We start from the raw sequence: 25,171 nt of genomic DNA, 5'->3' as shown, positions 1-25,171 counted from the left end.
TATCTCATAATTATGACTTTATTTCATAATTATGACTTTCTTACCTCAAAACTTTGATTTATCTCATATAATTAGGACTTTTTTAATCGCATAATTTCACATTTATTTTCTTATTTTATAATTATGACTTTAAATCTTATATTTTCCTTTTTCTCATCTCATAATTATGACTTTTTATGAATTTTTTTCTTATTTTATAATTATGACTTTTAATCTTATAATTTCCTCTTTCTCATCTCCATAATTATGACTTTTCATCTCATAATTATGACTTCTTACCTCAAAACTTTGATTTATCTCATAATTAGGACTTTTTTTATCGCATAATTTCAAAAAAAAAATTCTTATTTTATAATTAGGACTTTTAATCTTATAATTTCCTTTTTCTCATCTCATAATTATGACTTTCTATGAATTTTTTTCTTATTTTATAATTATGACTTTTAATCTTATAATTTCCTCTTTCTCATCTCCATATACATGACTTTATATATGACTTTTTATCTCATAATTATGACTTTATTTCATAATTATGACTTTCTTACCTCAAAACTTTGATTCATCTCAAAATTAGGACTTTTTTATAGCATAATTTCAATATTTTTTTTCTTATTTTATAATTAGGACTTAATCTTATAATTTCCTTTTTCTCATCTCCATAATTATGACTTTCCATCTCATAATTTTGACTTTCTTACCTCAAAACTTTGATTCATCTCATAATTAGGACTTTTTTTTATCGCATAATTTAATTTTTTTTCTTATTATTTTATAATCAGGACTTTTAATCTTATAATTTCCTTTTTCTCATCTCATAATTATGACTTTTTATGAATTTTTTTCTTATTTTATAATTATGACTTTTAATCGTATAATTTCCTCTTTCTCATCTCCATAATTAATACTTTTTATCTCATAATTCGGACTTTATTTCATAATTATGACTTTCTTACCTCAAAACTTTGATTCATCTCAAAATTAGGACTTTTTTATAGCATAATTTCAATATTTTTTTTCTTATTTTATAATTAGGACTTTTAATCTTATAATTTCCTTTTTCTCATCTCATAATTATGACTTTTTATGAATTTTTTTTCTTATTTTATAATTATGACTTTTAATCTTATAATTTCCTCTTTCTCATCTCCATAATTATGACTTTTCATCTCACAATGATGACTTTCTTACCTCAAAACTTTGATTTATCTCATAATTAGGACTTTTTTTAATCGCATAATTTCAATATTTTTTTTCATATTTATAATTAAGATTTTTAATTTTATAATTTCCTCTTTCTCATCTCCATATACATGCCTTTTTTATCTCATAATTATGACTTTATTTCATAATTATGACTTTCTTACCTCAAAACTTTGATTTATCTCATAATTAGGACTTTTTTTTATCGCATAATTTAATTTTTTTTCTTCTTATTTTATAATTAGGACTTTTAATCTTATAATTTCCTTTTTCTCATCTCATAATTATGACTTTTTATGAATTTTTTTCTTATTTTATAATTATGACTTTTAATCTTATAATTTCCTCTTTCTCATCTCCATAATTATTACTTTTTGTCTCATAATTATGACTTTATTTCATAATTATGACTTTCTTACCTCAAAACTTTGATTTATCTCATAATTAGGACTTTTTTAATCGCATAATTTCACATTTATTTTCTTATTTTATAATTATGACTTTTAATCTTATAATTTCCTCTTTCTAATCTCCATAATTATGACTTTCCATCTCATAATTTTGACTTTCTTACCTCAAAACTTTGATTTATCTCATAATTAGGACTTTTTTTATCGCATAATTTCAATTTTTTTTTTCTTATTTTATAATTAGGACTTTTAATCTTATAATTTACTTTTTCTCATCTCATAATTATGACTTTTTATGAATTGTTTTCTTATTTTATAATTATGACTTTTAATCTTATAATTTCCTCTTTCTCATCTCCATAATTAATACTTTTTATCTCATGATTATGACTTTATTTCATAATTATGACTTTCTTACCTCAAAACTTTGATTTATCTCAAAATTAGGACTTTTTTATCGCATAATTTAATATTTTTTTTCTTACTTTATAATTATGACTTTTAATCGTATAATTTCCTCTTTCTCATCTCCATAATTAATACTTTTTATCTCATAATTCGGACTTTATTTCATAATTATGACTTTCTTACCTCAAAACTTTGATTTATCGCAAAATTAGGACATTTTTTATCGCATAATTTCAATATTTTTTTTCTTATTTTATAATTATGACTTTTAATCTTATAATTTCCTCTTTCTCATCTCATAATTATGACTTTTCATCTGAAATAGGACTTGTGTTTGTGTTTGCTGCCTCCAGGTGTCGCTTCCACCTTATGAAGCCCCAACAGGGGGCGTGGCGAGTGGGCGGAGCCAGCGCATGACACTGCAGTGACTCCGCCCACACGTCCACATCTCCTGCGCGTGTGCTGTGGGACCAAACTCGCGACTATTTCCCTGCGCGACGATGCGTTAACTTTTACGCGCAGCTTTTACGCGCAGCCCAAGTAGTTAAAAGTCCACTTTTGTCGCGTTTGACGATGGCGGCTCCAGTGCGCGTGCGTGTCTAGAGCAGGACGTACCACCATGTCCCACGCACAGGTGGAGATCCCCGGACGCGGCTTCCCGCAGGGCCTGCATGGCGCGCGCAGGAACTCGTACGGCCTGCAGAAGATCAGCATGGACGTGGGCGTCCTCTCCAAGGCGCTGTCCTGGTCCGCAGAGAACATCCTCAGCCTGCCAGAGGACGACGGCAATAAGTGGGAGCCGGCACCCAGGTCCGGCTCGGACTCTGACAACGACCTGGTCCGCGGCAAAGGGGGGTCCTCTCCCGTGGCCCTGGACCCCCGCTGGGAGGAGGAGAAGGAGGACGTGGAGACCAAGGCCGTGGCCACGTCGCCCGACGGGAGATACCTCAAGTTCAACATCGAGATCGGCAGGGGGTCCTTCAAGAACGTCTACAAGGGTCTGGACACAGAGACCACCGTGGAGGTGGCCTGGTGTGAGCTGCAGGTAGGAACATGAACATATCCTTCTTCTTCTTCTTCTTCCTCTTCTTCACTTGTTACCTGTGTGAGTGCAGGTGGATGATATCATTCTTCTTCTTCTTCTTCTTCTTCTTCTTCTTCTTCTTCTTCTTCTTCTTCTTCTTCTTCTTCTTCTTCTTCTTCTTCTTCTTCTTCTTCTTCTAAAACTTGTTTATAGGTGAGAAGTATTAAGATAAGAGGAATGTGCCGATACGGTTTTAATGAGTAGATGTTCTCACTTGTGACGTCATCCACTCCCTCCCACCCCTTGTTAAACTTCTCTTCCTTTCAACTATTATTGTGTTATCAACTATTATAGTTTGATATTATTAACCATTATAGTTTTGTTATTAACTATTATAGTTTGATATTATTAACGATTATAGTTTTGTTATTAACTATTATAGTTTTATATTATTAACTATTATAGTTTTATATTATTAGCGATTATAGTTTTGTTATTAACTATTATAGTTTTATATTATTAACGATTATAGTTTTGTTATTAACTATTATAGTTTTATATTATTAACAATTATAGTTTTGTTATTAACTATTATAGTTTTATATTATTAACGATTATAGTTTTGTTATTAACTATTATAGTTTTATATTATTAATGATTGTAGTTTTGTTATTAACTATTATAGTTTTATATTATTAACGATTATAGTTTTGTTATTAACTATTATAGTTTTATATTATTAACGATTATAGTTTTGTTATTAACTATTATAGTTTTATATTATTAACCATTATAGTTTTGTTATTAACTATTATAGTTTTATATTATTAACGATTATAGTTTTGTTATTAACTATTATAGTTTTATATTATTAACGATTATAGTTTTGTTATCAACTATTATAGTTTTATATTATTAACAATTATAATTTTGTTATTAACTATTATAGTTTTATATTATTAACGATTATAGTTTTGTTATTAACTATTATAGTTTTATATTATTAATGATTGTAGTTTTGTTATTAACTATTATAGTTTTATATTATTAACGATTATAGTTTTGTTATTAACTATTATAGTTTTATATTATTAACGATTATAGTTTTGTTATTAACTATTATAGTTTTATATTATTAACGATTATAGTTTTGTTATTAACTATTATAGTTTTATATTATTAACGATTATAGTTTTGTTATTAACTTTTATAGTTTGTATGTTATTAGCGATTATAGTTTTGTTATTAACTATTATAGTTTTATATTATTAGCGATTATAGTTTTGTTATTAACTATTATAGTTGTATATTATTAACAATTATAGTTTTGTTATTAACTATTATAGTTTTATATTATCAACGATTATAGTTTTGTTATTAACTATTATAGTTTTATATTATTAACGATTATAGTTTTGTTATTAACATTATAGTTTTATATTATTAACAATTATAGTTTTGTTATTAACTATTATAGTTTTATATTATTAACAATTATTATTTTGTTATTAACTATTATAGTTTTATATTATTAACAATTATAGTTTTGTTATTAACTATAGTTTTATATTATTAACAATTATAGTTTTGTTATTAACTATTATAGTTTTATATTATTAACCATTATAGTTTTGTTATTAACTATTATAGTTTTATATTATTAACGATTATAGTTTTGTTATTAACTATTATAGTTTTATATTATTAGCGATTATAGTTTTGTTATTAACTATTATAGTTTTATATTATTAACGATTATAGTTTTGTTATTAACTATTATAGTTTTATATTATTAACAATTATAGTTTTGTTATTAACTATTATAGTTTTATATTATCAACGATTGTAGTTTTGTTATTAACTATTATAGTTTTATATTATTAACGATTATAGTTTTGTTATTAACTATTATAGTTTTATATTATTAACAATTATAGTTTTGTTATTAACTATTATAGTTTTATATTATTAACAATTATTATTTTGTTATTAACTATTATAGTTTTATATTATTAACAATTATAGTTTTGTTATTAACTATAGTTTTATATTATTAACAATTATAGTTTTGTTATTAACTATTATAGTTTTATATTATTAACGATTATAGTTTTGTTATTAACTATTATAGTTTTATATTATTAACGATTATAGTTTTGTTATTAACTATTATAGTTTTATATTATTAACAATTATAGTTTTGTTATTAACTATTATAGTTTTATATTATTAACGATTATAGTTTTGTTATTAACTATTATAGTTTTATATTATTAACAATTATAGTTTTGTTATTAACTATTATAGTTTTATATTATTAACGATTATAGTTTTGTTATTAACTATTATAGTTTTATATTATTAACGATTATAGTTTTGTTATTAACTATTATAGTTTTGTTATTAACTATTATAGTTTTATATTATTAACGATTATAGTTTTGTTATTAACTATTATAGTTTTATATTATTAACAATTATAGTTTTGTTATTAACTATTATAGTTTTATATTATTAACGATTATAGTTTTGTTATTAACTATTATAGTTTTATATTATTAACAATTATAGTTTTGTTATTAACTATTATAGTTTTATATTATTAACGATTATAGTTTTGTTATTAACTATTATAGTTTTATATTATTAACGATTATAGTTTTGTTATTAACTATTATAGTTTTATATTATTAACGATTATAGTTTTGTTATTAACTATTATAGTTTTATATTATTAACTAATAAAGTTTTGTTATTAACTATTATAGTTTGTATGTTATTAACTAATAACGTTTTGTGTTATTAACAGTGTTGGGTTAGTTACTGAAAACCAGTAACTAGTTTCAGTTACTAGTTACTTTATTTCAAAAGTAACTCAGTTACTTACACCAAAAAGTAATGCGTTACTGTGAAAAGTAACTATTTAGTTACTTCTTCTACTTTTTTTTAAAGGCTCCCATTAATCGACTACGGTCTGGGAGCACACCTTTTCTTTTCCTTGTGACACAGAAGGACGACACCGCAGCGCTCCAATAAAACACACTCAGATCTTCTGTTTCTAGCCGATACTACATAAAAAATAAGGTAAAGTAACGCATCATGTAGTAACGCTAACTGAGTTACTGAATATAAAAAAATAACGCGTTAGATTGCTAGTTACCGCCGAAACTAACTAATATCCCCAAACTTGTCCCAAAACACAAACTTCAAGGTGGTGTTCTTATCAGTGACGGAGCAGGAAGGGGCTAGGAACACGTTAGCCTTTCAGTCGTTACTGACATCGTACACGCTGGTATCGACATGTCGCTTCTGCTTTTGAAGGTTTCTTTTTTGGTCCGTCGGCCCCAAAGGGACAACATGACTCCAACTTGTTGTTGGGATTTAAAAAACTGACGAGGACTTTTGGAATTGCAGCAAAAAAAAAGTCCACAAAATAGAACCAAACCTTTTCCACCAAGGCTGCTGCTGCTGCATCAACATGAGGTGGTGTTTACAGCAACACGGCATGAGGTGGTGTTTACACTCACACAATACTGTGTGGGACATTTCCATGTGGGGGGGGGGGGGTCAGTGTGCCAACGACTCTAAGCTCATTAGCAGCGATTAAAGCGCTTAAACTGGCTCACATCAGATCAAACTTTTCGCCGCTAACACCTCACATCTACTCTGGCAGCACGGGGCCGTATCGGCATGACAACGCTGATACTGATTCTTTGGAAATGAAATGATTCCCGTTTTTAACACACCTGTACTCCAACAACTCAAAATTCAATGAGTCACTTTAATTTCATGTATAATCAAATCAATAGTGCAAAAAAAACGACTATTAGCTTTTATTTCCTCGGTTTGAAAAACAATACCAAAATCGACAAACATTTGAGCACATTGTTTGTGTGTTGTATGTAGAGCACATTGTTTGTGTGTTGTATGTAGAGCACATTGTTTGTGTGTTGTATGTAGAGCACATTGTTTGTGTGTTGTATGTAGAGCACATTGTTTGTGTGTTGTATGTAGAGCACATTGTTTGTGTGTTGTATGTAGAGCACATTGTTTGTGTGTTGTATGTAGAGCACATTGTTTGTGTGTTGTATGTAGAGCACATTGTTTGTGTGTTGTATGTAGAGCACATTGTTTGTGTGTTGTATGTAGAGCACATTGTTTGTGTGTTGTATGTCGAGCACATTGTTTGTGTGTTGTATGTAGAGCACATTGTTTGTGTGTTGTATGTAGAGCACATTGTTTGTGTGTTGTATGTAGAGCACATTGTTTGTGTGTTGTATGTAGAGCACATTGTTTGTGTGTTGTATGTAGAGCACATTGTTTGTGTGTTGTATGTAGAGCACATTGTTTGTGTGTTGTATGTCGAGCACATTGTTTGTGTGTTGTATGTCGAGCACATTGTTTGTGTGTTGTATGTAGAGCACATTGTTTGTGTGTTGTATGTAGAGCACATTGTTTGTGTGTTGTATGTAGAGCACATTGTTTGTGTGTTGTATGTAGAGCACATTGTTTGTGTGTTGTATGTAGAGCACATTGTTTGTGTGTTGTATGTAGAGCACATTGTTTGTGTGTTGTATGTAGAGCACATTGTTTGTGTGTTGTATGTAGAGCACATTGTTTGTGTGTTGTATGTAGAGCACATTGTTTGTGTGTTGTATGTAGAGCACATTGTTTGTGTGTTGTATGTAGACCACATTGTTTGTGTGTTGTATGTAGAGCACATTGTTTGTGTGTTGTATGTAGAGCACATTGTTTGTGTGTTGTATGTAGACCACATTGTTTGTGTGTTGTATGTAGAGCACATTGTTTGTGTGTTGTATGTAGAGCACATTGTTTGTGTGTTGTATGTAGAGCACATTGTTTGTGTGTTGTATGTCGAGCACATTGTTTGTGTGTTGTATGTAGAGCACATTGTTTGTGTGTTGTATGTAGAGCACATTGTTTGTGTGTTGTATGTAGAGCACATTGTTTGTGTGTTGTATGTAGAGCACATTGTTTGTGTGTTGTATGTAGAGCACATTGTTTGTGTGTTGTATGTAGAGCACATTGTTTGTGTGTTGTATGTCGAGCACATTGTTTGTGTGTTGTATGTCGAGCACATTGTTTGTGTGTTGTATGTAGAGCACATTGTTTGTGTGTTGTATGTAGAGCACATTGTTTGTGTGTTGTATGTAGAGCACATTGTTTGTGTGTTGTATGTAGAGCACATTGTTTGTGTGTTGTATGTAGAGCACATTGTTTGTGTGTTGTATGTAGAGCACATTGTTTGTGTGTTGTATGTAGAGCACATTGTTTGTGTGTTGTATGTAGAGCACATTGTTTGTGTGTTGTATGTAGAGCACATTGTTTGTGTGTTGTATGTAGAGCACATTGTTTGTGTGTTGTATGTAGACCACATTGTTTGTGTGTTGTATGTAGAGCACATTGTTTGTGTGTTGTATGTAGAGCACATTGTTTGTGTGTTGTATGTAGACCACATTGTTTGTGTGTTGTATGTAGAGCACATTGTTTGTGTGTTGTATGTAGAGCACATTGTTTGTGTGTTGTATGTAGAGCACATTGTTTGTGTGTTGTATGTCGAGCACATTGTTTGTGTGTTGTATGTAGAGCACATTGTTTGTGTGTTGTATGTAGAGCACATTGTTTGTGTGTTGTATGTAGAGCACATTGTTTGTGTGTTGTATGTAGAGCACATTGTTTGTGTGTTGTATGTAGAGCACATTGTTTGTGTGTTGTATGTAGAGCACATTGCTTAGCAGAGTTGAGTGATACAAATGCATGTCAAGTTGATCAACATAATAACAACACAATAACAACACAATAACAGTACTGAAATGAAGGCTAAAAGGGCATTAATGGGAGCCTTTAAAAAAAAAGTAGAAGAAGTAACTAAATAGTTACTTTTCACAGTAACGCATTACTTTTTGGTGTAAGTAACTGAGTTACTTTTGAAATAAAGTAACTAGTAACTGTAACTAGTTACTGGTTTTCAGTAACTAACCCAACACTGTTAATAACACAAAACTTTATTAGTTAATAACATACAAACTATAATAGTTAATAACAAAACTTTATTAGTTAATAATCCATCCATCCATCCATCCATCTTCTTCCGCTTATCCGAGGTCGGGTCGCGGGGGCAGCAGCCTAAGCAGGGAAGCCCAGACTTCCCTCTCCCCAGCCACTTCGTCCAGCTCCTCCCGGGGGATCCCGAGGCGTTCCCAGGCCAGCCGGGAGACATAGTCTTCCCAACGTGTCCTGGGTCTTCCTCGTGGCCTCCTACCGGTCGGACATGCCCTAAACACCTCCTTAGGGAGGCGCTCGGGTGGCATCCTGACCAGATGCCCGAACCACCTCATCTGGCTCCTCTCGATGCGGAGGAGCAGCGGCTTTACTTTGAGCTCCCCCCGGATGACAGAGCTTCTCACCCTATCTCTAAGGGAGAGCCCCGCCACCCGGCGGAGGAAACTCATTTCGGCCGCTTGTACCCGTGATCTTGTCCTTTCGGTCATAACCCAAAGCTCATGACCATAGGTGAGGATGGGAACGTAGATCGACCGGTAAATTGAGAGCTTTGCCTTCCGGCTCAGCTCCTTCTTCACCACAACGGATCGATACAGCGTCCGCATTACTGAAGACGCCGCACCGATCCGCCTGTCGATCTCACGATCCACTCTTCCCTCACTCGTGAACAAGACTCCGAGGTACTTGAACTCCTCCACTTGGGGCAAGATCTCCTCCCCAACCCGGAGATGGCACTCCACCCTTTTCCGGGCGAGAACCATGGACTCGGACTTGGAGGTGCTGATTCTCATCCCAGTCGCTTCACACTCAGCTGCGAACCGATCCAGTGAGAGCTGAAGATCCTGGCCAGATGAAGCCATCAGGACCAAATCATCTGCAAAAAGCAGAGACCTAATCCTGCAGCCACCAAACCGGATCCCCTCAACGCCTTGACTGCGTCTAGAAATTCTGTCCATAAAAGTTATGAACAGAATGGGTGACAAAGGGCAGCCTTGGCGGAGTCCAACCCTCACCGGAAACGTGTCCGACTTACTGCCGGCAATGCGAACCAAGCTCTGACACTGATCATACAGGGAGCGGACCGCCACAATCAGACAGTCCGAAACCCCATACTCTCTGAGCACTCCCCACAGGACTTCCCGAGGGACACGGTCGAATGCCTTCTCCAAGTCCACAAAGCACATGTAGACTGGTTGGGCAAACTCCCATGCACCCTCAAGGACCCTGCCGAGAGTATAGAGCTGGTCCACAGTTCGACGACCAGGACGAAAACCACACTGTTCCTCCTGAATCCGAAGTTCGACTATCCGGCGTAGCCTCCTCTCCAGTACACCTGAATAGACCTTACCGGGAAGGCTGAGGAGTGTGATCCCACGATAGTTAGAACACACCCTCCGGTTCCCCTTTTTAAAGAGAGGAACCACCACCCCGGTCTGCCAATCCAGAGGTACCGCCCCCGATGTCCACGCGATGCTGCAGAGTCTTGTCAACCAAGACAGCCCTACAGCATCCAGAGCCTTAAGGAACTCCGGGCGGATCTCATCCACCCCCGGGGCCTTGCCACCGAGGAGCTTTTTAACTACCTCAGCAACCTCAGCCCCAGAAATAGGAGAGCCCACCACAGATTCCTCAGGCACTGCTTCCTCATAGGAAGACGTGTTGGTGGGATTGAGGAGGTCTTCGAAGTATTCCCTCCACCGATCCACAACTTCCGCAGTCGAGGTCAGCAGAACACCATCCGCACCATACACGGTGTTGGTAGTGCACTGCTTCCCCTTCCTGAGGCGGTGGATGGTGGTCCAGAATCGCTTCGAAGCCGTCCGGAAGTCGTTTTCCATGGCTTCCCCGAACTCCTCCCATGTCCGAGTTTTTGCCTCCGCGACCGCTGAAGCCGCACACCGCTTGGCCTGTCGGTACCTGTCCGCTGCCTCAGGAGTCCCATGAGCCAAAAGAACCCGATAGGACTCCTTCTTCAGCTTGACGGCATCCCTCACCGCCGGTGTCCACCAACGGGTTCTAGGATTACCGCCACGACAGGCACCAACTACCTTGCGGCCACAGCTCCAATCAGCCGCCTCGACAATAGAGGTGCGGAACATGGTCCACTCGGACTCAATGTCCAGCACCTCCCTCGTGACATGTTCAAAGTTCTTCCGGAGGTGGGAATTGAAACTCTCTCTGACAGGAGACTCTGCCAGACGTTCCCAGCAAACCCTCACAATGCGTTTGGGCCTGCCAGGTCTGTCCGGCATCCTCCCCCACCATCGCAGCCAACTCACCACCAGGTGGTGATCGGTAGAAAGCTCCGCCCCTCTCTTCACCCGAGTGTCCAAAACATGAGGCCGCAAATCCGATGACACAACTACAAAGTCGATCATAGAACTGCGGCCTAGGGTGTCCTGGTGCCAAGTGCACATATGGACACCCTTATGCTTGAACATGGTGTTCGTTATGGACAATCCGTGACGGGCACAAAAGTCCAATAACAAAACACCACTTGGGTTCAGATCCGGGCGGCCATTCTTCCCAATCACGCCTCTCCAGGTTTCACTGTCGTTGCCAATATGAGCGTTGAAGTCCCCCAGTAGAACGAGGGAATCACCCGGGGGAGCACTCTCAAGTACTCCCTCGAGTGAATCCAAAAAGGGTGGGTACTCTGAGCTGCTGTTTGGCGCGTAAGCGCAAACAACAGTCAGGACCCGTCCCCCCACCCGAAGGCGGAGGGAAGCTACCCTCTCGTCCACCGGGTTGAACTCCAACATGCAGGCTCTGAGCCGGGGGGCAACAAGAATTGCCACCCCAGCCCGTCGCCTCTCACTGCTGGCAACGCCAGAGTGGAAGAGAGTCCAGCCCCTCTCGAGAGAACTGGTTCCAGAGCCCTTGCTGTGCGTCGAGGTGAGTCCGACTATATCCAACCGGAACTTCTCTACCTCGCGCACTAGCTCAGGCTCCTTCCCCCCCAGCGAGGTGACGTTCCACGTCCCAAGAGCTAGCTTCTGTAGCCGAGGATCGGACCGCCAAGTGCCCTGCCTTCGGCTACCGCCCAGCTCACATTGCACCCGACCTCTATGGCCCCTGCTATGGGTGGTGAGCCCATTGGAGGGGGGACCCACGTTGCCTCTTCGGGCTGTGCCCGGCCGGGCCCCATGGGGACAGGCCCGGCCACCAGGCGCTCGCCATCGTGCCCCAACTCCGGGCCTGGCTCCGGAGGGGGGCCCCGGTGACCCGCGTCCGGGCGAGGGAAATCTGAGTCTCGGTTCTTGCATTTCCATAGAAGTCTTCGAGCTGCTCTTTGTCTGATCCCTCACCTAGGACCTGTTTGTCTTGGGAGACCCTACCAGGGGGCATGGAAGCCCCCGGACAACATAGCTCCTAGGATCATTGGGACACGCAAACTCCTCTACCACGTTAAGGTGGCAGCTCAGAGAGGAGTAGTTAATAATATAAAACTATAATAGTTAATAACAAAACTATAATCGTTAATAACATAAAACTATAATAGTTAATAACAAAACTATAATCGTTAATAATATAAAACTATAATAGTTAATAACAAAACTATAATCGTTAATAATATAAAACTATAATAGTTAATAACAAAACTATAATCGTTGATAATATAAAACTATAATAGTTAATAACAAAACTATAATTGTTAATATAAAACTATAATAGTTAATAACAAAACTATAATCGTTAATAATATAAAACTATAATAGTTAATAACAAAACTATAATCGTTAATAATATAAAACTATAATAGTTAATAACAAAAATATAATTGTTAATAATATACAACTATAATAGTTAATAACAAAACTATAATCGTTAATAATACAAAACTATAATAGTTAATAACAAAACTATAATTGTTAATAATATAAAACTATAATAGTTAATAACAAAACTATAATTGTTAATAATATAAAACTATAATAGTTAATAACAAAACTATAATCGTTAATAATATAAAACTATAATAGTTAATAACAAAACTATAATTGTTAATAATATAAAACTATAATAGTTAATAACAAAACTATAATCATTAATAATATAAAACTATAATAGTTAATAACAAAACTATAATTGTTAATAATATAAAACTATAATAGTTAATAACAAAACTATAATTGTTAATAATATAAAACTATAATAGTTAATAACAAAACTATAATCGTTAATAATATAAAACTATAATAGTTAATAACAAAACTATAATTGTTAATAATATAAAACTATAATAGTTAATAACAAAACTATAATCGTTAATAATATAAAACTATAATAGTTAATAACAAAACTATAATTGTTAATAATATAAAACTATAATAGTTAATAACAAAACTATAATCGTTAATAATATAAAACTATAATAGTTAATAACAAAACTATAATTGTTAATAATATAAAACTATAATAGTTAATAACAAAACTATAATCGTTAATAATATAAAACTATAATAGTTAATAACAAAACTATAATTGTTAATAATATAAAACTATAATAGTTAATAACAAAACTATAATCATTAATAATATAAAACTATAATAGTTAATAACAAAACTATAATTGTTAATAATATAAAACTATAATAGTTAATAACAAAACTATAATTGTTAATAATATAAAACTATAATAGTTAATAACAAAACTATAATCGTTAATAATATAAAACTATAATAGTTAATAACAAAACTATAATTGTTAATAATATAAAACTATAATAGTTAATAACAAAACTATAATCGTTAATAATATAAAACTATAATAGTTAATAACAAAACTATAATTGTTAATAATATAAAACTATAATAGTTAATAACAAAACTATAATCGTTAATAATATAAAACTATAATAGTTAATAACAAAACTATAATTGTTAATAATATAAAACTATAATAGTTAATAACAAAACTATAATCATTAATAATATAAAACTATAATAGTTAATAACAAAACTATAATTGTTAATAATATAAAACTATAATAGTTAATAACAAAACTATAATTGTTAATAATATAAAACTATAATAGTTAATAACAAAACTATAATCGTTAATAATATAAAACTATAATAGTTAATAACAAAACTATAATTGTTAATAATATAAAACTATAATAGTTAATAACAAAACTATAATCGTTAATAATATAAAACTATAATAGTTAATAACAAAACTATAATTGTTAATAATATAAAACTATAATAGTTAATAACAAAACTATAATCGTTAATAATATAAAACTATAATAGTTAATAACAAAACTATAATTGTTAATAATATAAAACTATAATAGTTAATAACAAAACTATAATCGTTAATAATATAAAACTATAATAGTTAATAACAAAACTATAATTGTTAATAATATAAAACTATAATAGTTAATAACAAAACTATAATTATTTTAATTCAATAATGAACAGATACAATACTCCTCCAGTGATAACGTTACTTTGCCACCCTGTTTAGCCAGCCAGCTCGCCAGTGAGGACGCTACAGTGTAATAATAATAATATATTTTATTTGTAAAAAGCACTTGACATTGAGTAAACAACCTCAAAGTGCTACAGTGTATTAAAAAAAAAAAAAAGATACTAAAAAATAAAAAAAAATAAAAACTAGAACAACCAAATAGCTAAAACTAGTATGCGTATATCTAAAAAAAAAAGAAAAAAAAAAAAGGCTTTTTTTTAAAAAGAAGGGTTTTTAAGCCTTTTTTAAAAGCATCCACAGTCTGTGGTGCCCTCAGGTGGTCAGGGAGAGCGTTCCACAGATTGGGAGCGGCGGAGCGGAAAGCCCGGTCTCCCATTGTGTCGTCATATTTGCGGGACACGGACAAATTGATATCGTTTACTGTATATCATCTGTATCGCACAAATCTGGTGTGGAGAATTTGGGGGTTAGACAATCTAAGACAAAAAAAAAAAAAAGCCAATCTAAAAAGAAGTGTTTTTAAGCCTTTTTTAAAAGCATCCACAGTCTGTGGTGCCCTCAGGTGGTCAGGGAGAGCGTTCCACAGATTGGGAGCGGCGGAGCGGAAAGCCCGATCTCCCATTGTGTCGTCATATTTGCGGTACACAGACAAATTGATATCATTTATATCATCTGTATCGCACAAATCTGGTGTGGGGAATTTGGGGGTTAGACAATCTAAGACAACAAAAAAAAAAGCCAATCTAAAAAGAAGTGTTTTTAAGCCTTTTTTAAAAGCATCCACAGTCTGTGGTGCCCTCAGGTGGTCAGGGAGAGCGTTCCACAGATTGGGAGCGGCGGAGCGGAAAGCCCGATCTCCCATCGTGTCGTCATATTTGCGGGACACAGACAAATTGATATCGTTTACTGTATATCATCTGTATCGCACAAATCTGGTGTGGGGAATTTGGGGGTTAGACAATCTAAGACAAAAACAAAAAAAAGCCAATCTAAAGGGGTTTGGATGCTAAATAGAACGACAACTACGTCCCCGACTCCTGCTACTGTCTTCTTATTCTCTGGCGGAGCAGCTGGCAAGAGTCTAGTCGTGGAGTTGTTCAGTCCCGTTATAAAGTGTTTGAAGTCATGCAGTTGGAGGACGCTTTTTTTGGGGCTTTTGGACAAAATGTTTTGTCTCTTACTTACAACTGGAGTGTTTGTGAGCTGTACCTGTGCCAGGTGTGGACTGAACGCACAATAAAAAAGCTAGTAAAAGAAGATTTATGTGTTTGCAAGTGAGGGAGAGTCCTGGCAGAAGGGGAAGCATTTAGGAGTGACGCACAGCCCAACATTGACTCTTTCAGACGCACGTCGTGGGATGACTTCATAACTTGGCAGCGTTGACATGTTAGAGATGTTGAAGTGTGATGATACAGTCCAGTTCACAAATGTTGTCAAGAGGTGTGGTGGTAAACGTGTTGTTTATTTTTTTTAAAAAGTGTCAAACATACACAGAGAATGTCTGCAACTTGTGGACTTTAGTGGTCCATCCATCCATCCATCCATCTTCTTCCGCTTATCCGAGGTCGGGTCGCGGGGGCAGCAGCCTAAGCAGGGAAGCCCAGACTTCCCTCTCCCCAGCCACTTCGTCCAGCTCTTCCTGTGGGACCCCGAGGCGTTCCCAGGCCAGCCAGGAGACATAGTCTTCCCAACGTGTCCTGGGTCTTCCCCGTGGCCTCCTACCGGTCGGACGTGCCCTAAACACCTCCCTAGGGAGGCGTTCGGGTGGCATCCTGACCAGATGCCCGAACCACCTCATCTGGCTCCTCTCCATGTGGAGGAGCAGCGGCTTTACTTTGAGCTCCCCCCGGATGACAGAGCTTCTCACCCTATCTCTAAGGGAGAGACCCGCCACCCGGCGGAGGAAACTCATTTGTACCCGTGATCTTGTCCTTTCGGTCATAACCCAAAGCTCATGACCATAGGTGAGGATGGGAACGTAGATATACCGGTAAATTGAGAGCTTTGCCTTCCGGCTCAGCTCCTTCTTCACCACAACGGATCGATACAGCGTCCGCATTACTGAAGACGCCACCTGTCGACCTCACCATCCACTCTTCCCTCACTCGTGAACAAGACTCCGAGGTACTTGAACTCCTCCACTTGGGGAAAGATCTCCTCCCCAACCCAGAGATGGCACTCCACCCTTTTCCGGGCGAGAACCATGGACTCGGACTTGGAGGTGCTGATTCTCATCCCAGTCGCTTCACACTCGGCTGCGAACCGATCCAGCGAGAGCTGAAGATCCTGGCCAGATGAAGCCATCAGGACCACATCATGTTTAAAAAGCAGAGACCTAATCCTGCAGCCACCAAACCAGATCCCCTCAACGCCTTGACTGCGCCTAGAAATTCTGTCCATAAAGGTTCAGAACAGAATGGGTGACAAAGGGCAGCCTTGGCGGAGTCCAACCCTCACTGGAAACGTGTCCGACTTACTGCCGGCAATGCGAACCAAGCTCTGGCACTGATCATACAGGGAGCGGACTGCCACAATCAGACAGTCCGATACCCCGTACTCTCTGAGCACTCCCCACAGGACTTCCCGAGGGACACGGTCGAATGCCTTCTCCAAGTCCACAAAGCACATGTAGACTGGTTGGGCAAACTCCCATGCACCCTCAAGGACCCTGCCCAGAGTATAGAGCTGGTCCACAGTTCCACCACCAGGACCAAAACCACACTGTTCCTCCTGAATCCGAGGTTCGACTATCCGGCGTAGCCTCCTCTCCAGTACACCTGAATAGACCTTACCGGGAAGGCTGAGGAGTGTGATCCCACCATAGTTGGAACACACCCTCCGGTTCCCCTTCTTAAAGAGAGGAACCACCACCCCGGTCTGCCAATCCAGAGGTACCGCCCCCGATGTCCACGCGATGTTGCAGAGTCTTGTCAACCAAGACAGCCCCACAACATCCAGAGCTTTAAGGAACTCCGGGCGGATCTCATCCACCCCCGGGGCCTTGCCACCGAGGAGCTTTTTAACTACCTCGGCAACCTCAGCCCCAGAAATAGGAGAGCCCACCACAGACTCCCCAGGCACTGCTTCCTCATAGGAAGACGTGCTGGTAGGATTGAGGAGGTCTTCGAAGTATTCCCTCCACCGATCCACAACATCCGCAGTCGAGGTCAGCAGAACACCATCCTCACCATACACGGTGTTGGTAGTGCACTGTTTCCCCTTCCCGAGGCGGCGGATGGTGGTCCAGAATTGCTTCGAAGCCGTCCGGAAGTCTTTTTCCATGGCCTCCCCGAACTCCTCCCATGTCCGAGTTTTTGCCTCCGCGACCGCTGAAGCCGCACACCGCTTGGCCTGTCGGTACCTGTCCGCTGCCTCAGGAGTCCCATGAGCCAAAAGAACCCGATAGGACTCCTTCTTCAGCCTGACTTTAGTGGTGTTTTTGTAAATCTCATTTAGGGTTGTGTCTCCATACCAACATTCTGGTACCGGTACCAAAGTGTGTTTCAATACTTTTCTAAATAAAGGGGACCACAAAAAATGTCATTATTGTTTTTATTATAATAGACTGTATTTATATTATTCACATGCAAAAAATACCTAATACTTTCTATTCTATTCTATTTATTTGAATACAAAATATTATTGTCATTTAGTCCTTAAATAAACTAGACAACTTGTCTTTTAGTAGTAAGTAAACAAACAAAGACTCCTAATTAGTCTATGCAGTAACATATTGTGTCATTTATACACCTATTATTTTGTACACATTATGAGGGACAAACTGTAAAAAATGGATTATTAATCTACTTGTTCATTTCCTGTTAATATCTGCTTATTTTCTGTTTGAACATGTTCTATCTACACTTCTGTTCAAATGTAATAATCACTTATTCTTCTCTTCTTTCATACTTGACATTAGTTTTGGATGATACCACACATTTAGGTATCGACCTGATACCAAGTAGTTACAGGATCATACATTGGTCATATTCAAAGTCCTCAAGTGTCCAGGGACATATTTACTGACTTTATAAACATTATATGAATTTTTTTTAAAAGGAAAAAAGATTTTGTGATGCTAAAAAATATCGATGTAATCATAGTAGTATCGACTCGATACGCTCTTGTACTTGGTATCATTACAGTGGATGTCAGGTGTAGATCCACCCATGGCGTTTGTTTACATTGTGACACAGGTGAGCTATTGCATCCTCCTACGGTGTGTAGTGAAGCATGTTTAGTAGTGATGGGTTGATGAGGCGTCATGAAGCGTTTCGACACATTGCAAAACTGTATTGATACTGTGTCGATACTGTGTCACTAAATACTGACATCTACTGGACATTAAAAATCCCTACAGGCAACCTATGGACCGACTCAACTGACACTGATTTGATGCCCTAGTACAGGGGTCACCAACCTTTTTGAAAGCAAAAACTACTTCTTGGGTACTGATTAATGCGAAGGGCTACCAGTTTGATACACACTTAAATAAATAAATATATTGTCATTTGTAAGTTACACGTAAGTGTGATTTAAACAAGAATAGCTAAATAAATACATTTATATATATAAAAAAATGGGTATTTCTGTCTGTCATTCCGTCGTACATTTTTTTTTCCTTTTACGGAAGGTTTTTTGTAGAGAATAAATGATGAAAAAAACCACTTAATTGAACGGTTTAAAAGAGGAGAAAACACGAAAAAAATTAAAAAAAACTATGTTTCAAAATTTTAATCTTCAATTTCGACTCTTTATAATTCAAAATTCAACCGACAAAAAGAAGAGAAAAACTAGCTTATTTGAATCTTTTTGAAAAAATTAAAAAAAGAATTTATGGAACATCATTAGTAATTTTTCCTGATTTAAGATACATTTTAGAATTTTGATGACATGTTTTAAATTGGTTAAAATCCAATCTGCACTTTGTTAGAATATTTAACAAATATATATTTCTAACAAAGACAAATCAGTATTTCTTCTAGATTTTCCAGAACAAAAATTTTAAAAGAAATTCAAAATACTTTGAAATAAGATTTAAATTTGATTCTACAGATTTTCTAGATTTGCCAGAATAATTTTTTTTGAATTTTAATCATAGTAAGTTTGAAGAAATGTTTCACAAATATTCTTCGTCGAAAAAACAGAAGCTAAAATATTTATTATTCTTTACAATAATAAAAAAAATGTTTTACTACGGAAGGTTTTTTGTAGAGAATAAATGATGAAAAAAACACTTAATTGAACGGTTTAAAAGAGGAGAAAACACGAAAAAAATTTAAATAAAATTTTGAAACATAGTTTATCTTCAATTTTGACTCTTTAAAATTCAATATTCAACCGACAAAAAGAAGAGGAAAAACTAGCTTATTTGGATCTTTTTGAAAAAATTCAAAAAATAATTTATGGAACATCATTAGTCATTTTTCCTAATTAAGATACATTTTAGAATTTTGATGACATGTTTTTAAATTGGTTAAAATCCAATCTGCACTTTGTTAGAATATTTAACAAATTGGACCAAGCTATATTTCTAACAAAGACAAATCAGTATTTCTTCTAGATTTTCCAGAACAAAAATTTTAAAAGAAATTCAAATTACTTTGAAATAAGATTTAAATTTGATTCTACGGATTTTCTAGATTTGCCAGAATAATTTTTTTGGAATTTTAATCATAGTAAAATTGAAGAAATATTTCACAAATATTCTTCGTCGAAAAAACAGAAGCTAAAATATTTATTATTCTTTACAATAAAAAAAAAAAAAAATTTTTTTACTTGAACATTGATTTAAATTGTCAGGAAAGAAGAGGAAGAAATTTAAAAGGTAAATTTGTTTAAAAATCCTAAAATCATTTTTAAGGTTGTATTTTTTCCTCTAAAATTGTATTTCTAAAAGTAATAAGAAGCAAGGATTATTTCATATCTTCATTTAAATAAAAATATATTTGTATCTTTTTTAGATACAGTCAATAAATAATGTGAACATGTATCATAACATGGAAATCTAAGAGAACGTGTTGTGGATGATTGTGGACTGGGAATTGTTTTAATTTTATTTTTTTACACATTTTTATATAAAAAAAAGAAAAAAGTTTTTCCGACGTATTACATTTTAGACAATTTCTCTTCTTAGTTATTATTTCTCCGGCTGTAGAAAAGAGCCGCTCACAGGGCACAGAGGAGGCGTCAGTGCGACACAGTTGGCGTATCGGTCACGTGACCGAAACAGCTCATGATCGGTCACGTGACTTTCTAAAAGCGGTATGCGCACCGACACAGGGTTTTGCTCTATAAGCTAGACGCATGCGCCGATGCATTGGTGTTGCCGGACCCATCACTAACGTTTAGCTATTCCTCGTCCTCCAGTGATAATAGTACTTATAAGAAACTTACTTTATTTGTCGTCACGGAGACAAGGATTAGTGATTTGTGTCACGTCTAGGACTGTGGCGTGGTTCGTTCTCCCGAGGTGCAAAAGATTTGGACCAGATATGACTTGAAGGTGAATACATATTTAATTTTACAATAACAAAAGGAACAAACAAAAGGCGCGCAACAGGGGGCGGAGGTACAAAACTAGACTATAAACACAGAACTTGCACATTGGCAGAAACTATGAACAATTAAACAAAACTTGCAAACTATGGCTTGAATAAAGAAAACTTACTTGGCATGGACAAAAACGGCATGGAAGGGTCATAAATGTGTGGAGAGTATAAATACGGGGATGTCGCCAGACAGACAAACTGAAAACAATGAACTTAAATACTACATACACGATTAACGAAAACAGGTGCGTGACTCAAAACGTGAAACGGGTGCGTGACGTGACAGGTGAAAACTAATGGGTTGCTATGGTGACAAACAAGAGTGCACAATGAGTCCAAACGTGGAACGGGTGAAACTAATGGGGGTAATCATGGAAACAAGACAAGGGAGCGAAAAGCCAGAAACTAAAGATTCCAATAACTAAACAAAACTTAAAACAAAAACATGATCACACAGACATGACAATTTAGAAGTAGCTAAAGCACTGCGGATGGACGTTAGCCGCTCGCTCGCTAGCCATGTCTTAAAGCAGCTCTTCCTGAGCGTGTTTCAGTGTTATAACTTCACCTTTATCTTGACTTTTTACACCAAAATGCATCCATTCTCCCTTTTCTGTCTACACACTGTTTCTGCTTGTAAGTACTCTGTGTGTGTGCGCTGCCCAACATGCTCCTCTGCTCGTAAAACCTGCAATGTCACCGCTTGACGACGCACCGTCATGCCCGGGAACCGGTACTTTTCAAACAGGGTATAGTACAGTTTTTGATTCGTTAGTACCGCGATACTATACTAGTACTGGTACTATATACTATACTATACTATACTATACTATACTAGTACTGGTATACCGTACAACCCTACTGTAATTATAATTGATGATGACTATTATGATGAATTAAAAGAGTCCAGTCCAGGACTAATTAATGCTTTTGCTGCCATCTAGTGTCTACTTTTAAGTATGTGTGCTAAAAAAAGAGTAAAACAGTATTTTTTTTGCAATGTTTTTTTTTTTTTAAATCATGTGCTTTTTGATGTTGATCTTACAACAAATGACAAGTTAAAAAAGTTTTTTTTTTTAAACGTTGCGACGTTTTCTGCACCATTTCGAAAAAGCTGCCACGAATTCGGGCATTTTAGTTATTTAATCTTTTTTTTTTGGCAACCAACTCTTTGCGCTTTGGCACTGAGCCATCACTCCAGCGGCACTGAGAGCAGACTCAGCCAAACGACCTCTGGGTAATGTTACAATTGTCAACGCCAACAAAACAATTGACTTAAACAAAAAAAATAAGGCTCCGCTCTTCCGATAATGTGCTAGCTTTTGGTGCTACTGCACGTTGGCTTTGTTGTCGACACGCTGCTGATTAGCATTAGCGAGTTTACATGGCGATTTCAACACCTCCAAATGTGTTCATGAAAACTACAACCAAGAAGCACGTTGCAACCAAACAGCTGGTGCCTAATGAGTGCAATACTTACAGTATCAACACTTTTTAGGGCGCAACTTAAACCGAACAACCAACTACACACGACTGCTATCCAGCGTCTTGGACTTTTAGTGTCATACTTTGAAATCAGACAAAAAAAAATATGATAATAAAACAAGATAGCAGGTATTATGATCAGCTCAATTTTAAATGTCGCAATTAGAAATGAGATTTTATCATCAAAACAATACATTTTTATCAACACACACCAAAGTGACAAAAATTATCGATTTCAAGGTACCGGAAATCCTGAGGAAGACTCTTTAACACTCCACTACATCCTTTACTTCACACCGTCCTTAGAAGACTCTTTAACACTCCACTACATCCTTTACTTCACACCGTCCTTAGAAGACTCTTTAACACTCCACTACATCCTTTACTTCACACCGTCCTTAGAAGACTCTTTAACACTCCACTACATCCTTTACTTCACACCGTCCTTAGAAGACTCTTTAACTCTCCACTACATCCTTTACTTCACACCGTCCTTAGAAGACTCTTTAACACTCCACTACATCCTTTACTTCACACCGTCCTTAGAAGACTCTTTAACACTCCACTACATCCTTTACTTCACACCGTCCTTAGAAGACTCTTTAACACTCCACTACATCCTTTACTTCACACCGTCCTTAGAAGACACTTTAACACTCCACTACATCCTTTACTTCACACCGTCCTTAGAAGACTCTTTAACACTCCACTACATCCTTTACTTCACACCGTCCTTAGAAGACTCTTTAACACTCCACTACATCCTTTACTTCACACCGTCCTTAGAAGACTCTTTAACACTCCACTACATCCTTTACTTCACACCGTCCTTAGAAGACTCTTTAACTCTCCACTACATCCTTTACTTCACACCGTCCTTAGAAGACTCTTTAACACTCCACTACATCCTTTACTTCACACCGTCCTTAGAAGACTCTTTAACACTCCACTACATCCTTTACTTCACACCGTCCTTAGAAGACTCTTTAACACTCCACTACATCCTTTACTTCACACCGTCCTTAGAAGACTCTTTAACACTCCACTACATCCTTTACTTCACACCGTCCTTAGAAGACTCTTTAACTCTCCACTACATCCTTTACTTCACACCGTCCTTAGAAGACTCTTTAACACTCCACTACATCCTTTACTTCACACCGTCCTTAGAAGACTCTTTAACACTCCACTACATCCTTTACTTCACACCGTCCTTAGAAGACTCTTTAACTCTCCACTACATCCTTTACTTCACACCGTCCTTAGAAGACTCTTTAACACTCCACTACATCCTTTACTTCACACCGTCCTTAGAAGACTCTTTAACACTCCACTACATCCTTTACTTCACACCGTCCTTAGAAGACTCTTTAACACTCCACTACATCCTTTACTTCACACCGTCCTTAGAAGACACTTTAACACTCCACTACATCCTTTACTTCACACCGTCCTTAGAAGACTCTTTAACACTCCACTACATCCTTTACTTCACACCGTCCTTAGAAGACTCTTTAACACTCCACTACATCCTTTACTTCACACCGTCCTTAGAAGACTCTTTAACACTCCACTACATCCTTTACTTCACACCGTCCTTAGAAGACTCTTTAACACTCCACTACGTCCTTTACTTCACACCGTCCTTAGAAGACTCTTTAACACTCCACTACATCCTTTACTTCACACCGTCCTTAGAAGACTCTTTAACACTCCACTACATCCTTTACTTCACACCGTCCTTAGAAGACTCTTTAACACTCCACTACATCCTTTACTTCACACCGTCCTTAGAAGACTCTTTAACACTCCACTACATCCTTTACTTCACACCGTCCTTAGAAGACTCTTTAACTCTCCACTACATCCTTTACTTCACACCGTCCTTAGAAGACTCTTTAACACTCCACTACGTCCTTTACTTCACACCGTCCTTAGAAGACTCTTTAACACTCCACTACATCCTTTACTTCACACCATCCTTAGAAGACTCTTTAACACTCCACTACATCCTTTACTTCACACCGTCCTTACGAAGACTCTTTAACACTCCACTACATCCTTCAATTGTATATTGAGAGTATGTTAAAGTTTGACTCCTACATTGTTTACTTCCATAGTTGTCACCAATCAGAAACATCAAGCAGCTAAAGTGTGGAGAGAGTGTTTTACATTTTTCCCATCATGCTTAAATTGACTCCTAAATGCTACCGATTTGCTGCCATTTTGTGGACAATGTGAGTAAATCAGATCAAAGACAGCATTTACTTATATGACCCAATACAAACAACCTTCCCTAGTCATAATGCAAAAAAAAATGCAACTAACATCAAAATCAACATTCATGGTCACACATAACACATTTAAATCCATTACAAAGCATGATGGGAAAAATGTAAAACACTCTCTCCACACTTTAGCTGCTTGATATTTCTGATTGGTGACAACCATGGAAGTAAACAATGTAGGAGTCAAACTTTCACATACTCTCAATATACAATTGAAGGATGTAGTGGAGTGTTAAAGAGGTTTCTAAGGACGGTGTGAAGTAAAGGATGTAGTGGAGTGTTAAAGAGTCTTCTAAGGACAGTGTGAAGTAAAGGATGTAGTGGAGTGTTAAAGAGTC

The 25,171-nt window shown here is 36.2% G+C and overlaps 1 protein-coding gene across 3 annotated transcripts in view; it reads left to right on the top strand.

Moving 5' to 3' along the window:
* Positions 1–2,507: 2,507 nt before the first annotated feature.
* wnk4a (WNK lysine deficient protein kinase 4a) overlaps positions 2,508–25,171 on the top strand; it is a 143,742-nt gene continuing 121,078 nt past the window's right edge. For all 3 annotated transcript variants that reach the window (XM_061932134.2, XM_061932133.2, XM_061932135.2), the window contains exon 1: positions 2,508–3,063. In XM_061932134.2, the coding sequence (XP_061788118.1) occupies positions 2,638–3,063 (426 nt within the window). In that variant the 5' untranslated portion in view covers positions 2,508–2,637. The remainder of the gene's footprint in view (positions 3,064–25,171) is intronic.

The sequence above is a fragment of the Nerophis lumbriciformis genome, linkage group LG39 (genome assembly GCF_033978685.3).
Source record: "Nerophis lumbriciformis linkage group LG39, RoL_Nlum_v2.1, whole genome shotgun sequence".
Classification (NCBI taxonomy): Eukaryota; Metazoa; Chordata; class Actinopteri; order Syngnathiformes; family Syngnathidae; genus Nerophis; species Nerophis lumbriciformis.
The sequence above is the reverse complement of the archived record's forward strand: the minus strand, read 5'-3'. Positions and strand labels throughout refer to the sequence as shown.